The sequence below is a fragment of the Amphiura filiformis genome, chromosome 9 (genome assembly GCF_039555335.1).
Source record: "Amphiura filiformis chromosome 9, Afil_fr2py, whole genome shotgun sequence".
NCBI lineage: Eukaryota > Metazoa > Echinodermata > Ophiuroidea > Amphilepidida > Amphiuridae > Amphiura > Amphiura filiformis.
In genome coordinates this window covers 53,395,744-53,413,457 of record NC_092636.1, presented here as the reverse complement: position 1 = coordinate 53,413,457, position 17,714 = coordinate 53,395,744, and the positions used below count along the sequence as shown (strand labels likewise).

Sequence of the window (17,714 nt, the reverse complement as noted above, 5' to 3'; positions counted from 1 at the left end):
ATGCCCCACGATGGGTTGAATCTGCTATACAATGTATACCAATTTTGTGTTATGAAATGTGTTATGCCCTTTGAGTTACTAAGTTCCAAGTAATTAATGAAGAAAGGGCAGCCTATATGCTTCACCCTGACAGGGCATAAGACAATGCAAGACACAATTAATATATCGAGGTATTAGCAAAATGAAATTGGCAAAGGAGTGCAATGGTTGTCATTTCATAACCATGGTTGGCTTGCGTTGAAATCAAATTCACTGGGAAAAAAACCGTAATGGTTTCAGGAGTGATCAGAATGCTGCAACTGTGATCAGAAGGAAATTTCTGTGCAATGCAATGAATTTTACAATTTACAAAATGTTTTGATTGTGGCTAAGAATATATTGTTTTGGTGGTTGTTCAATATTTACCACAGCTCGGTACACTCCATGTTTTACAAGCTGAAATATTGTATCAAGTTATTAGCGATATCACAGTTTCACACACATAATGCATTTTGGGATAATTTTGGTACAGTTGAACTCCGACATATGGGGGAAAATTGCTGCAGGTATTCATTATTATTGTAATAATGTTATTATTAAAAACATTTAGATAATTATTGCAATATTTGTTTTTGTTTAAATTTAAGTAATACATTTTGAACAATATTTTTTAATCTCAATAAATGTAATTTTCCCTATACGTCGAAGCTCATCTGTACCATAATTTGCCAAATCCGTCCCATAATGCATTATGAATTGATTTCAACTAGAATAGTCCATTGAATAATGCTCCCAACATCACCGACTCAAAAACAAGGCACTACATTGCATTGTTATTGTAGCCAACCCTGATTGCCAATGAACACTCTCTTTGTGGTATTATGTTGCAATGTTCTCATAAAGTTTTTTTCATAGGCTTGCCTTTGTGCTGTGTGCTCCCTTGTACAGACTGGAAGGCCAAGTTAATGATCTGGGTAACTATAACAGTTTTAAATAATTGCATTATTGTTAGTTATGTATTGGCACACACACACACACACACATACATAAATATATATACAGCATCTATATATACAAATGTACTCAATCAGAGTAACACTTATGAGTAAAATCTATAACATTTATTGTGGGCAGATTTATATTTTGCAGTAACAGGGATGTTAGTCCTAGACTTGGTTTCAGAGAAGAACGGCAGTCCCTTGCCCAGACTGAAGCGAGTGACATACGCGGACCTTTGTGTTCCCTTCTAGAGCACCGCTCTACGTCGACCAACATTTTGACGCATTTTCAACCAATCAGATTATCGGTCTATTGTTATGATTTGTCAGACAATTGAAGCAGCCAATCAGAACCTCACTTCCACGTTAATGCTGTACACGCTCTCAAATGTAAACAACTGCCGTTCTTCTCTGCCAGAAACTGTAGAGTTTGCAGTCTTAAACTATGAGCTCATTTGCTCCTGTAAACTATACTTAGCATTGTGGATTGTGCAGAGGCAAATCAAATTTTTTTTTAAAACTAAATTTTAATAATTATCTAGATGCTAACCAAAACTGCTTTTGTATTCAGCACTATTTTTAAAACTATTTTTTATTAGTATTTTTATGATGATACTTACCGTAATTTCGTCATCCAATTTATCAAGTTCACTGTTAGACTTCTTCTTGGATGATTCTGTGTCTTCCGCTGCGAGCCCAGAATAAAATACTGATGCACCCACAATGGAACCACCATCTCGTGTCCTACCCCCACTGAGGTTTACACCTGCCGCACACCAGATCTGCACAAATCACAAAGAGTAGCAGAGTGGCTAAAGTCAATTTCCTATAGCAATTTCCTTCAAGGGTATCTAACATTCATATTTTTAACCTTCTTGCTCAATTCTATAGATCTACACACAGTAAAATTTGACAACTGCACCATTCACAACATCATATTATAAAAGGTTCACTTTGGAGTTGATAATGAACAAATGTCTGAATATAAGCATGATGAAGGTTACAAAATGACATTTGAGCAACAGACTTCACATCATCTTAAATATGACTGCTTTGACAGTCAAGAGTAAATTTCTGTTTATTCCCATAACTACCTACTTTAGTTCTCATAATAGGATTTTTAGCCTGGCTTGAGCATTTTGTTTGAGCCTGGTCCCATCAGGACCTAAGCGTGTCTCCACACGGAGCGACCGTTTAAACAAACAAACAAACAAACAAACAAACAAACAAACTACCTACCTTGGTTCCAGGTTCTTTCTCCAACAATGGTCTACAAAACACAGGCACAGGAACACCAACTAAATTACTCCTGCTGCTGTCTGATTGGTCCTTACTACTTCTCCCTGGTGATGGGTGTTTAGCAGGAAGACTCCACCCATAGGCCTGTACACGCCCATCATCCTTCCTCACATGAGCTTTGACTTTCTTGTATTGTTCTTTCTTGTCTTTCAGTCGTTGATTTGCATCACTGATTATCAAATGATATCAAAAAATCTTTTTAATTGAAAGATTTGGCTAATAATATACACTATTGTTGGTATGTAAACAAAACAGAAACAAAATATTGCTACTAGACTAGTTAGATATAACATTTTATCAGCATTTTAATAATTACATATTTTGGGACTCCCCACCACCCTCCAATATCTGGTCATAAAATAATTTCCCAATTAAATTATTCTCTAATAATTTCCCAAGCATTTTAATGTTTTTGATGATCAATATCTACTTGGAGTCGATGTCAGATGCAGACTTCAAAAAATATATACAATCTCAATTTTCTCAATTTTAGGTCACTTCCAGTCATTTTGGTCATACATTTTGAATATCAATGATGACAAAGTGTCATGATTCTATATCAGGCCATGTCAGATAATCAGGAACAGCCAAAAAAAATGCAAATTCACTCCAATTCCATGTTAACCTCCAAATCACTGGGATTATAAAGGAACAGCTTGTACATAATCATCTCAAGGACAGGGTACCAATGCAGTTGGCCTCTATCATCTCACACTTTTCACTGATGTATTTTGATATGAAAATAAAATAATACACATATCTGATTCACTAATAATCCATATATCTACTTACCCCTCATCCAAGAACTCAAATGCTTTTTTTTTATTTTCTAAGGGCGCAATTGTCTGACTTCGTTGTTGATTGGTTGGTTTGACATTGCCAGCGGGGGCGCTGTACTTGACATTACCAGCTGGAGGGAGAGGCCGTCGTTGTGTTGCACCACCTTGTGTGGTAAACAGGTTGCTGAAACTATTAAAATAGTAAATTGAGGTTTCTGTTAGATGGTTCTTATCATAATGTTGGATCAAGGTGCTATACAAGGAATAAAACTTTGACCCAGTTTACACAGCGTCTGAAGTCGACTTTATTTGTGTGTAAACAAGATCATCATGTTTTAAACTTGACACAGAGCAATTTTTGTCAAATTCAAACTTAACTTCATATCACAATTTTGCAGTGTAAACAAACACACAATTAGAAGTTGAGTTCATATTGGTTATTTGAAGCATGAGCAAGTGATTGCCCAAGGTCAAATTCACAATTTCTTTTGAAGTCGACTACTGTTCTCGGGTTGGTGTACATGGTGTAAATACCCCCATCAACAAGTAATTTATGCTACTACTTATGTTGTAATTTGAATTTGATGTCACAATTGAGGTCAATATCTCTCTCCATAAACGGGGTCTATATCACGGGGTCCAAATCTTCCGGATAAGACATAAATCCGAATAAATCTTCAAATAATGGGTCCAAATCATGAAAATTTCAACCTACTATGTCCATGCTCATTTTTCATAACATTATATATCGGGAGATCTCGTTCCCTTATATACACCGATGACCAATGGGTCAGCCATCTTGTTGCCATGACCGTTGTTACCCAGCAAACATAAAAATGTTCTTAATATGTGTGTTTGCTGGGTTAGCCAATCAGTGTCATTGTTTATCACTTCTGTATTTAAACTTGACGCACAGCACAGACATGATAGACCACAGAAGTTTGAAAACTTTACTTTACAGGGTATTACTTACAATTTCCATATTGATGATTTGTTCTTTTTGTTCTCAAATGATGGATGCTCTCTTGTTGCTCTGTAGAAGAAAAAAAAATGGAGGTGACATTCCTGCCAACTATACTATGTTTCTTCTTGGTGAGACATTGACATTAGTTGCATTTCATTGTGTGCATATTCAAATCACAAGCATTCGCTCAAATCGCTGGCGTACACACAAACAGTAATATGCAAAGTGCATGTGTACGTGACACAGCTGCCTCAACATGTTGACGTCACTGACAAGAGGAAAAATAGCACTTTCACACTAGACACAAAAAATCTGAAGCTTAAACTGCACAGATAGTGCTACACATCAATATCCAATATGCTTTCAATCTTAATTAAATCCTGTTCAAATGAAAAATCTCTAAACACTATGTTGTATAAAATTTAAGTTTAATTTTTTTGTACCATGCAAAGAAATCATGTTAACATATTACTTGACGATTACTAGATAATCTGTGTAAATATGAGGTGAAATTGTGAAACATGACACATGTATGCATGTCATGTATGATCAATGCCATGCTTTCAGGACACACAAAAAGGTCTATCCTTTACTAACCTTATCATTTCCGTCCATCTGACAGCTTCTTGTAATTCCATTAATCTTTCCTTATATTGGTTTCTCTCCATCAGAACTCTAGCCATTTCAACACGTGTAAACCTCTTCCTCTGTGCCATGGGAATACCATCCTCATCCTCAATAGATGTCACTTTCTCATTCTCTTCTTTAAGTCTGCAGGAAAAATAACAGCAATTCAAATTATTGGTCGATTTAAAAATAAATGGTTTTTTTTACCAAATGTACATCCCTACGCACAAATAATCGTTTGTGTAATTATTCATACAGGCGTGTACTCCAACATTTTTTGTTTGTTTTTATGTTACGTCCGAAGAATTATAGACCCAAAGAGTACCGGCACAGAATTGGCTCATGCATAACCCTATGGTAAATATGCTATATTGGTTTGTCATGCGTGGAGACTAAAACAGTATTCCTCCCACATTTTTTGGCAAAAGGCTGATATCAAACTATATTTTGCATCTTTAGTTTTTATAACAATTCTAAATGCCAGGTGAAAACCTAATAGTGCCTAAGCAATTAATTAAAGGTTGGCCTAAAAAGCTTGATCCTTGCAAAATTTACATGCAGTGGTTCAAATTGTCTGTATTCATCTAAAATATTAGACATATCAAACAATAACTTAACCTTAGTTTGATCTTTATTTCATAAAAGATATGGTGAATGGGAGGAATAAAAATAAATAATTAACCCTCAGAATAATGATGACCATATTTAAATACCACATGACAGCTTGTGAAAAAGTCCTCTTACTTTTTTAATTCCATTTCCAATTCTGAGATGCGAAGTTGCAGTCTGCCCTTGCCAGTCTGTAGTCCATTGATCTCTTGCTTCAGTAACTCTGTCTCAGAAGTCAGCTCATCTACTTTGACAATCAGGTCATCCTTAACAATGTTAAGGGCATTCCTGTAAATAATAACAGATAATTTTGTAAAGAACAAAGTGATATCAACTGAACAAAATATGTCCCTCCAACAGAAATTTTGGAACAATCCACAAACTACTGCACCACTTCTGTTCTTATAACATGTCTGACAGGGATTCTCAATTATATTTGCTTGCAGGTTTGAGGGCCAAATGCACCTTCTTTTACTATGTTCACTGTACATTGCAGAACTGCTCAAATACCAGCCACAATTGGTCAGCCTGTGGGCTATCTATTGAAACCCCTTGATTAGAGTGATTTTTTTTCTTTTGAAACATGTTGTTTTAACCACAATATGTGCAAATATACAATTTTCTGCCTAAAACAAGTTGTACTTCTATAAACTTTTGATCAACATGTATTTGTGGAACATTTTATTTTAAGGTGGGTGACCTGATTGATAGCATCATGCCCCAGGTGAATGCTCATATTTTTCTCATAACGCCAGTGAAATCTTAGACCTGAAATATGTTTTGTTTAGGTGGTAGGAGTAAAAACATGGTAGTTTTTTCTTACCCCAAAAGTAATTTACTCTAGGACCAATGGTCCATTGCTAGAGCAATTTAACTCAAAACTTGGAATAAGAATGTTTGCGTAATGGACCTCTGTGAGGCAGAAAACACTGCGTGTTACAATTGGGCCACCCACCTTTAAGGTGGAAATTACATGCCTAACTATTTTAGGGACAAATCTTCCAGTAGATATCCAGAATTCTCAATAACAAACATTTTAGTACAAGAAATAGTGACAAAAAAGAGCGATAGACTTACTTTGTAGCTCTTAATTCTTGGTTCTCGGTAAGAATATTTTCCACTTCTTTGCCCATTCCTAAAGCACAATATAAATAGTATAAAGTAAGCCAGATTAGTCCAATTGAATATTTGGTTAAAAACCACTAAAGTATATATGGATTCCTATTCAAGCATAAAATTCACAAAAACAAGTCTGTAAAATAGATGATCATAAACACCATACACAAAACTGATGAAAAAACAAGAGGAAATATAAGATATAAGAACAAAATCATCACAAATACACTGACCACATATTCCCATTAGCAATTTCAAAAATAGAAGTACATCACATAATAAATGAAGGAAGAACAGAAGGGCAAACATTAGCACATATTTTTTGCGACAACCTTAATTCTATTAATCAACAATATGTATCAATATCATTATTGAAGATAAATTCTAGCTACAATATGTGTCTATTCCCAAAGGGCTGGGTTGCCCTATGAGATATTGAACTTCACAAATTACTCATTGAGTTGCTGCATGCAATGGGCTATTCCAATTGAAATTTATATGCCCCCTGTGGAAGAAATGACCTTTATCATCCACATAGGGGTGTATGCTTCAAATAGAGTCACTCATTCAGGTAATCCTGTATAGATTTTAAATGGAATAGCGCTATTTATTATTGGATGCAGTTAACAATGGATGCAACTCACAATCAAGTCACTCAGATAAAGAAGTCCTTCAATCATAAGAACTAATTCATTCCTTTAAATCAATCGTACAGTATATTTCTATTTCCTACAGGCATTGAAATGATGTGAAACATCCCCTTTTGTCGTGTTTTTTTAAATAATGGGTTGTATTTCTTATATCAATTCCGTCCCAAAGATATAAGGATATAAACTTTGCAAATATTTATCAGAATTCATAATTAGTGATAAAATGCAGAGGTTTACAAAACTCCAATCAAATACTGTACTAATTTGTATAGAAATTCTTTTGCCTAATTGGCCTTGGAATGCTCTCTAACTGGGCTTTTGGGCTACATTCATATTTGGAAATTGACAATAGTAATAAACTAGGGATAAGTTATTCATTTTCACAATATCAATTGAAACTTACTTTCAGAATCAATTATAAAACATTTTTTATATGATTTCAAGAAGTTTAAACTGACTTTCAGCACCAAAATTCACTAACCTTGAATTTTCGATGTGTGACACACATCTTCATCAGAAGAAGTCCTAAGATGTTGTGATGGACTTGCCCATTTCTTGACCATTGGCGACTTTTGGTCAACAAATGGGCAAGTCCATCACAACATCTTAGGACTTCTTCTGATGAAGATGTGTATCACACATCGAAAATTCAAGGTTAGTGAATTTTGGTGCTGAAAGTCAGTTTAAACTTCTTGAAATTGTTTATCACCAGCACGTATGAACTTACATTCAAGTATTTTTATATGGTTATGCAATACAAAAGCATATGAACCGACCCAATGCATATGATACAATAAAAACCGAGTCTCTTGTCAGGCAATCATTTTTTCCTTTTCATCTCATATGGCTCATACTGGCTATGTGCAATATGCTGAGCAATTTGAACATTCCATCAAAATTTGACATGTGACCATCTACCAAAAAGATAGATGTGAGTGGAACAAGTTCTCCAATATGGTCATTTGAACATCTTAAAAATAATACAAAATAGAGAATTTCCCCAATGCATTTATTGATTTTTACTCCTTTATTTTGAAGAGAATTTGCCTGTTCAATTATCTCAAAGAGTGAAAACTCTGACATTCCAGCTCATTTGTGGTGTACGGTCACATAAATGGTTTCTGAGATAATCCTACTTTTTATGCTGTTACAAAAGTTTGGATATATTTTAGATGATTTGACTGACAATCAGACTCAAAATTTTATGACTCATATTCCTTGATCCCATCACATATATATATATTGACTACATATCATTGAATACTACCAAATTTCATGCAGGACAGACTAAGGGACCAATAAATATTTACAACAGGGTGGAGATTGGAATGGGGGATAAACTTTTCAGACATATTTTTGGAATGTCCCTCAACCCCTGTCAATTGCTACATTTGATATTTTATGTTCTTTTTTTCCTGAAAAAGAATTTAGGTCTCCCTTCTTTTGTTCCAGAAAGAAGCATTAATATCTCTCCCCATTTCTCCATATTAATTGGTCCCTAAGGATGAAGAATATATCTCTTACAAACGTCCAATTAATAGCTCAAATACCATCTGTGACCTACAACTACATGTATATGACACCCAATTTTGATCCCTCCAAAATTGTTTCTTTTATACATTTTTTCTCGCATTTGAGGAGGCAAAAAATAGGAGTTATGACAATTACATATGACGAGAATTTTACACCATTTATTTTTCAGTTGCCAAAACTCATCAAACTATTACAAAGTTATTTCAATAATATATTTAACTTATCAATAAGAAATGACATTGCCTGAAAATCCTTTATTACTTTTGTAAGTTCATATAATCCTCCTAGATTAAGTTCCTTTTACTATGGTCTCCGAAAACCAATATCACCAAAGAACCAACCTGCCCTGGAAGTAGAATGAACCTCGGCAGGTTAGGATGACATAGTTTTGAAGGCTGTAGTAAAAGGGACCATCAAATAGGGCTAAGTTCATATACAATATTGTTTGGGGTCACAGAACTGTTTTTACAAGAAACTTAATGTAACTGCCACAGAAAAAATATTTGCACATTTAAAATCACAGTAACAATGCTTCCTGTTGAACTTTATGTAAAATTGATTCTTTGAAATTGAAACATAAAATAGCAAAGAACCAAATTTACATCATTAGTTTCAATTTCCTGTATTTCAGTGTTACTACTGTGAAGTATCATAAACCTCACGTAGATCATATTGTTAACAGTCCAAATTTGAATTACAACAGGAAACAAAATAATACCATAGATACATTTATAATACAATGATAATACAGAACAATAATTATAATGTATAAATACAATAAAGGAAACCAAAAAGAAAAGGAAAAGAAAAGAACAGAGTAAAGGAAAAAAAAGAAAGAGGAAGAAAGAAAGAAAGAAAGAAAGAAAGAAAGAAAGAAAGAAAGAAAGAAAGAAAGAAAGAAAGAAAGAAAGAAAGAAAGAAAGAAAGAAAAAAAGAAAGAAAGAAAGAAAGAAAGAAAGAAAGCACAAATGCACAAACGAAAGAAAGGAAGAAAAAAGAAAAGAAAGAAAGGAAGAAAGGAAGAAAGAAAGAAAAGAAAGCACAAATGCCCAAACGAAAGAGAAAAAAGAAAGCACAAATGAAAGTAAAGAAAGAAAGAAAGGAAGAAAAGAAAGAAAGAAAGAAAAAAAAAAAGAAAGAAAGAAAGAAAGAAAGAAAAAAAGAAAGAAAGAATGAGGAAGAAAGAAAGCACAAATGCACAAACGAAAGGAAGAAAAAAGAAAAGAAAGAAAGGAAGAAAAAAGAAAAGAAAGCACAAATGCACAAACGAAAGAGAAAAAAAAAGCACAAATGAAAGTAAAGAAAGAAAGAAAGGAAGAAAAAGAAAAGAAAGAAAGAAAAGAAGGAAGAAAGAAAAGAAAGAAAGAAAGAAAAAGGAAAGAAAGAAAGAAAGAAAGAAAAAAAAAAAGAAAGAATGAGGAAGAAAGAAAGCACAAATGCACAAACGAAAGAAAGGAAGAAAAAAGAAAAGAAAGAAAGAAAGGAAGAAAAAAGAAAAAAAAGCACAAATGCACAAACGAAAGAGAAAAAAGAAAGCACAAATGATAGTAAAGAAAGAAAGAAAGGAAGAAAAAGAAAAAGAAAGAAAGAAAGAAAGAAAGAAAAAAAAGAAAGAAAGAAAGAAAGAAAGAAAGAAAGAAAGAAAGAAAGAAAGAAAGAAAAAAAGAAAGAAAGAAAGAAAGAAAGAAAGAAAGAAAGAAAGAAAGAAAGAAAAAGAAAGAAAGAAAAAAAAAGAAAGAAAGAAAGAAAGGAAGAAAAAGAAAAGAAAGCACAAATGCACAAACGAAAGAGAAAAAAGAAAGCACAAATGAAAGTAAAGAAAGAAAGAAAGGAAGAAAAAAGAAAAAGAAAGAAAGAAAAGAAGGAAGAAAGAAAAAGAAAGAAAGAAAGAAAGAAAAGAAGAAAGAAAGAAAGAAAGAAAGAAAGAAAGAAAGAAAGAAAGAAAGAAAGAAAGAAAGAAAGAAAGAAAGAAAGAAAGAAAAGAAAGAAAGAAAAAGAAAGAAAAGAAAAGAGAAAGAGAAAGAGAAAGAGAGAGAGAGAGAGAAAAGAGAAAGAGAAAGAGAAAGAGAAAGAGAAAGAGAAGAAGAGAAAAGAAAGAAAAGAGAAAGAGAAAGAGAAAGAGAAAGAGAAAGAAAAGAAAAGAAAAGAAAAGAAAAAAAAAAAAAAAAAAAAGAAAAGAAAAGAAAAGAAAAAAGAAAAAAATTCGAAGAAAAAGAAAAGAAAAGAAAATAATGAAAGAATTAATCTGAGGGTGTATGGCAGGAGTTATGATTCTGAAATTGTGTGACACAATAAAGAAAAATAAAGAAAGAATATAAAAAGCTGCCTCCTATGCAACATCTACACTATTTACAACATGCACAAGACTTGCTCAAGATATCAGCTCAATCCATCTATGCCAATGATCCATCTAGCCTACAAACAGAGCATGCACAAAGTAATACCTTACCATAGAAATTGTCTGGTGTCATAACTACATATGTATCCACGCATTAAGGATGGGATGGATGTAGTGAGCGAGAGAAAAGGAGGAAAGGGAAGCAAGTCAATAGAGATGTTATACTTCTATATGCACATCAATCTTACAATATTGGGTAGAATCTAAAGGTGTGGTTCTTGGGGCACATTCTTACATTCAAAGTCTATGAAACGCAGGATTATCTACATTGTGTACAAGAATTTTTCAGTTCTTTTCAGTATTGGGCATTTTTCAAGGTGCACTTGGAAAGTAAATTTAACAAAATTAATCGCAATTTATTTACCATATTAACAGGATATTCAGACTGAAAAGTTGCTTTTTCCAATGTGTTCAATACAGTAAAATTAAACTTAAGCTAACAGATCCCATTACCATTCAAAGTTGCAAGCCATTCAATGCCTAATTTTTCTAATGTAGGTCTATTAAATTCCATACAACCATGAACAAAATGACCAGGTCTCACTGACATTTCTTCATTGAATCGCTTTAAGTTTGGTAGTGACATCGATGCTTTTTCCTGGTTTAGCTGCAAGCGTGCTAACAAAGCGCAATTGTACACCACGTGTAACTTCTGCATGATTAACTTAAGCACAATTTGATACTACAATTAGCAAAATATGCACATACAAAAAAAAAAAAAAGTGAACCAAAGAATAGACACCATGGCATTTTAAATAGCAAGTAACAGCCAATGAACAAGTGTCACATTTGAGATCTTATTTTTTAAATCACACTTATTTAACCATAACCTGTTACAACCAAAATTCTAAAAAATCTGAAATATTAAAAACAACATGATACTCTAGGGTTTGGTTTGACATGGAAGATTGGGGTGAATTCAGGAAGCTACTCCCCACCTTAAAAAATCTGGACACTGAGCTGACAGGGCAGATCCTTCAAATGTGTGTGTATGTAGCAAAGATTTATCAACTGAAATTTACATTTTGCAAATTATAACATTTTCCAACCTTAGTAATTTGGACAAGGAGTGGGGCTGAGCTCTCCATAGGTGACATAACATTGATCGTCATTGGTATACTAGTTAATCACAATGTTCTCTGAAAGGCCAAGAATTTTGAATGCTATGAAAGGCTTGCTGTTGCATTTGTCCGGATTATTTTGGTGGGGAGTATTATAGTAGGAACTAATTAATAGAGTATACCATGCAAAGTTTGTTTAAAACTACCACAAAGTTTCAGAGGTATAAAGTGTGCCTACTTTGAGATGTTACTGATCAAACCTTTTGGTGAGAAAGAAAAGAAAAGATGAAGGTTTTCTGTTTTCCAACCCGGACACATCAAGACGATACTTTTCTCACCAGCTTATGAACAACACCATCAGAAGATACATAGAGGTTTCTCCGTGCATGCAAATAAACTATGACCCATATATCAACACAGAAATTATCTTGAAGTCCTCTACTCCAAAAATGTAAACTTCAACGTCCCATTGATAAATAAAAGGATAAACAATTGCAGAGCTGCCACTAGGCTCTTTAACTGGGCTTTTGGGCTATATAACTTGCTGCCACTCAGAAAAAGTTACTGTACTTCGCTAAATAATTGGTCTAATTTACCTTTTGTAAGTACGGCAGCGTGGCTTTTTAAAATGGTAATTTCCTTGAATGCTACAAATTTTTCACATAGATCTGGTTTGGGTAAAGGCCAAATCTTGCAGTTTGAGGTGATCTATAGTCACTTTATTGCTTGATCGTTAAGTAGTGAAGTATTCAATCAAGAAATTATCACCCACATGTTTTCTTCACTAGATATAGTAAAACGCTTAACATAGAATTGTGGGTGCCTTTTAAACTGACTCGATTATCATGCCCTTAGTTTGAGAAAATGGTGGCAACCATACCAAAAAAATACCACATTATAGAGAGAGATAGAGTTCCCACTTAATTATGTTATTTAACTAAGTCCCTTACATACACTCATTTTTTTAATTGACTGACAATTTCAGTGTGAAAACACATGCAGGAGTGCAATTACCAAGATTTCCCCAGAATTGTCGTGCAAAAAGTTGCGCAGATATCATGCATAATTTACCATGATACTCATCGTCATCACTGTCATCATCATCATACTCATCATCACTATAATCATCATCATAACGCTCTCTTGCAGTGATTTCATTTGCTGCATCTGATGAATGGTGATCAAATGTACAGGCCAGGCCAGGCAAACATAAGATACATGGGGTAAAAATTTCATGCATTATAGCAAATGCCTCAGTCTGAGAATAAATTCTACTAAGTAATTCTAATCTACATAACTTTAAGCAATATGTTAAGATTTGCTCAATTTTGATTTTTAAACACTTGTAGAATCAGGATTCCAAGATTTAATCACCAATACACATATTCACGAACAAAGTGCTTGAATGAAATACAGATTTTCGTTCATTTTACCTCGTTTGACTGGATTAAAATTAAAAGAGCCAATATCTTAAGCTGAATTTATACTCCATTGCCAAGCGATTACGATATACCGCTTTTAAAAAGCAATGGGCAATTGCCGAATTTTGCGATGCATTGCTTGTCGCTTTTACATTACACATATCACGGCGATAGCGATTGCAGATTACAATTAAAACATTCTAAATGTCACAAAATACATTTTCAGAACACATCCATTGCTGTCAATAATTATTGCTTTGAATTAATTCATCACCGAAAAATTATAATCAGAAAGAAATATTAATTAGCAAAAAGATCCAGTTGGTTGGAAATGATTGGTTGAATCATTCACGTGTCAAGAGATATCGCTCAGAAGTAGAGATTTCTTCACCTTACAAAAGCGACATTGTTTTTGCCTCAGCGATTTGTATCGATTGATCGGCTTGACACTCTGAAAACAGAAGTAAACACCGAGCGTGCATGAGAATCGCATTTTTGAGTATAAATTCAGCTTTATACTGAAATTTAGTGGGGAAAGAAATTAAAATCCAAATTTTTCAGAAATCTTACAATATTGCTTTTTTTACACTTAAGCAAATTTCATATCATGATATTCAAATTAATACGTGCTATGTGTACAACATTAATCAAGACTTTACACACATAAAACCACAACAAACAGTTGAATCGGTTATTTTCACACAATTAAATTTGTTACCAAGCAATTAATTTGCAATAATAAGATACACAAAACAGGTGACTTTACTGGTGTAACAAAATATATGTTGCATTAAAAAAAATAAAAATAAATAAATGTTGCATTAATTTTAATGGACATATAAAATATGAAACTACACATCAAACACTACTGTTCTATTAATCATTTCAAATGAACATGCTGTTATGTAAGGATAGTTAGGAGGGTTAGAGTGTTGCATATTATTTTTGAGCTACAACAAAAAAAAACGTATAATTTTGCAGCGCAAACACACACACACCCTACTTGTAAAGACCATCAACCAAGGAATTACAACTAAGGTATGTCTAACTGAGGACCTTTAACACCTGAAACTAAGCTCCATACCCACTTGAAGTTTTACAATCCAACCAAGACCTGAACTGGCAAACCAGATATACTGGCAAACCAGATATGGTCTTATATACATTTTATGTTGTTTGCAACAGCATACCTGCCAACCCTAAAACCTCACAAATAGGGACAAATGGGAGAAAAAAATCTGAAAATATGGACATTCCTGAATTTCCTATACATTTCTATAGTGATATTTTTGCAAAAATAGGGACACATGGTAAAATCGCTCTCTTTTATGCTATTTGTTTCAGTAAAAATAGGGACAGTCCCTATTAAATAGGGACAGTTGGCAAGTATGCAATAGGCTGGTGGGAAGAAGGATCTGTGGATATTCAATGTTGCACGTTGGTGGGTGTCCATAGTTATTAAGGTGTTCTAGGGTGTGTGTCCAACTGTCCTTGTTTGTCAGTGCTTACAAATGCACACACATACACAGTACACATTCACATCCATACTTGTACCCACTGGCAATCATGGGCTACAACATAGTTTTGACTTTTATTCACCTTGCTGCGGACACAAATATTTGAGTTTTATTGGCAATACCACTGAGTCCTTGACCCTTTGAGTTTTATTCACTCTAGGTCAGATTGAACCTACATCCCGTATTTACTGTGTGTTCTCATTACACAGCTGTTCCCTCATGTGTATGTCCTTGATTGACAGTACTTAAATAACACACCTCCAGGTATGCACACACACCACACACACTAATAACATCTCCAAATTCATTTCAATTGACAAAGTAGACTTTCTAAAATTCCCATTGACTATTCTTTCAAAAAAGCAAGAAAACAGCTTACAAGAGCATCAATTGCTGCATTTGGCTTTTGGAAATTTACCTGCAGTAACATCAATTTGTTCCATTTCATCTTATCATGATTTTCAAACAATAAACAAATATTAATAATAATGACACAAATACAACCAAGTTAGGAGTCACATGTTAGTCACATGACAGTGTGGATTAAAAGTCACATGATTTGTTAGTACTACCTACCAGAGAATTCAGATGGGTCCACTTCATTATTGGAGAGAGCATGCAAAATAGAAGATGCATTGGTCAAACCATATTCTGATGGATCAAATTCTATGTTACAAGAACCAAACAAAATAAGCTAATAGAATCATGCCTTTCTTAGGTTGTGATATGATTATCATGCATAGAAATAAATTAGTATCAAGTCAAATATGTGTTGGAATACAGTAGTGAATTATTAACCAAGGCTGGAAAAAGTTTGACTAAAATTTAAAATATTCCATTAAAAAGAGATGAATTCCTTCCAATTTTGATATTTTTGTTTTCCTTTATCAGTCATTACATTTTGCCAAATCCCAAATTTCCAAAGAATGAGATCTCGACATATCCCACTGTTTTAGGTCTGACTATAGCTTAAGTAACAGTATGCTTACATGGACAGTGACATTTATAAAAGCAATCTTCCACATTTGTCTACCCTGTCCTGTTTTTGGAAATAATTGCTTTTTGTAGCACAATGAACCCACTGAATCAAACTAGGCTTCATACTTCTGATGTATAAGTATAGGACTGTGTTAAGCAATAATGAAGTATATGATAAAAACTTTGATGTAAAAATGATTATTAAAATATTAAATAAAACTATACTTTGTATAAGATAATTTAACAATCCATTATTTGTATTCTATTTACTCTCATCCAGATAATGCCATCAAATATTTACCAACAGTAACTTGAATTTTAGTTAAATGAGTGATGGGTTTCTAAATTTGTCATGTGAATATTGGGGTTGATTAATGCTCTGAGCAAAATATTTGGAGCACTTACGGTGCTACTTCTGTCTGACAATGTGTCTGAATTTGCACAAGTTCTGTTTTGGAACAAAAACAACTGCCATAAAGGTACACCACATGAACATTTGAATTTGTTTGCACTAATATCAACATATGAAACCAAATGTAAATCACTATGACAAAAACATCATCCTGCTCATAGCACTAGAAAGCCCCACAGATGAATTTAGTATCATGTGTTATACAGTGACTTTGGATTTTAGTTTGTATGAACAGGAATTTGTGTTAACAGGTCATTACAATGTATAAAGGTATATGAATGATTGGGACTTTCATGTTATCAGGAATTTTGCGTTAACATGTTTCCACTTCAATCATAAGCAGGGATGCAATCATGCTGGCCCGAGGTTAATGTCCTCAAAAACGTTTACTTGAAGATACAAAATGCCTGCAGATAGAATCACAAGGCAAATTAAACTGAAGCTTTTTCAACTTATCAAGCTCAAATGCTGTGCAGCACACGTTATACCATGCCTGACTTGATAACATGCCATAATTAATGTTTCATCCCCACAAGAAATCTAAAATGACACATGGTAAATTTGCCATTTTGTAACCCTAAAATTGATGTTGGGTAATAAAATGCATGCTGGGATACCTACCAGTGATATCAGCACCACCATCCATCTCTGCTAGGAGTGAAGGATCAACCTCATCATAAATAGTATGACCTTTACCATGTGTTCTGTAAATAAATATAACAGTAAAATGTTATGATAAAAGTTTTTAACACAGGTCTCCCTATATACATGACAACCAGTGAATAAATTCACTGACCATCCAGGATTTAAACCTGGTACCGTTGGGTCACAGGATCGATACTCTACCAACTGAGCTAATGAGTCAGATTTTATTATCTATATGCCTCCAGTTCAATACCCAGTAAATGGTTATATTTTGCATGAAACTGAGCAAGCTAATGGTCCAAATATCAATTAAACACTGGAAAATGGATATTAAATGTAAAATAGAGTGAAAGAAGCAGGTCCCACTCTCCACAACCCACACACACATTGACAAGTTGATTCATGAAGATTCTTACAACTCATGATTGCCGAAATTGAATTATTTTTATTTTGTATTTACTTTCGTATATTCTATTTGTAATTTGTTCATTGCCAGTCGGAGGGCCATCATGCGCGTTTTCCGTTAAAGGTCAAATTATTAACGTACGCAACCTTTGCAAAAATAACCGTCGCACTCTTGGGTATGCTTTTTTACCTTTCCCGCGGAAAACTTCGATTTGAAATGTATCGTATTATGTGTATCCAATCATCTTGGGCAATTTACAAATATTATTGGATTGAAAATATCTTTACAATTCTCTGCTTGATTCCCATTTTGTCTACTCTTG

General features: G+C 33.7%; 1 protein-coding gene across 1 annotated transcript in view; it reads right to left on the bottom strand.

The window, feature by feature from the left end:
• The window catches only part of LOC140161161 (C-Jun-amino-terminal kinase-interacting protein 4-like), a 71,397-nt gene that overhangs the window by 24,009 nt on the left and 29,674 nt on the right, over positions 1 to 17,714 (bottom strand). The window contains 10 exon segments of the mRNA XM_072184594.1: positions 1,598 to 1,759; positions 2,217 to 2,445; positions 3,069 to 3,245; positions 4,029 to 4,088; positions 4,617 to 4,790; positions 5,391 to 5,543; positions 6,333 to 6,390; positions 11,004 to 11,027; positions 15,528 to 15,617; positions 16,963 to 17,045. Of these exon segments, the coding sequence (XP_072040695.1) occupies positions 1,598 to 1,759; positions 2,217 to 2,445; positions 3,069 to 3,245; positions 4,029 to 4,088; positions 4,617 to 4,790; positions 5,391 to 5,543; positions 6,333 to 6,390; positions 11,004 to 11,027; positions 15,528 to 15,617; positions 16,963 to 17,045 (1,210 nt within the window).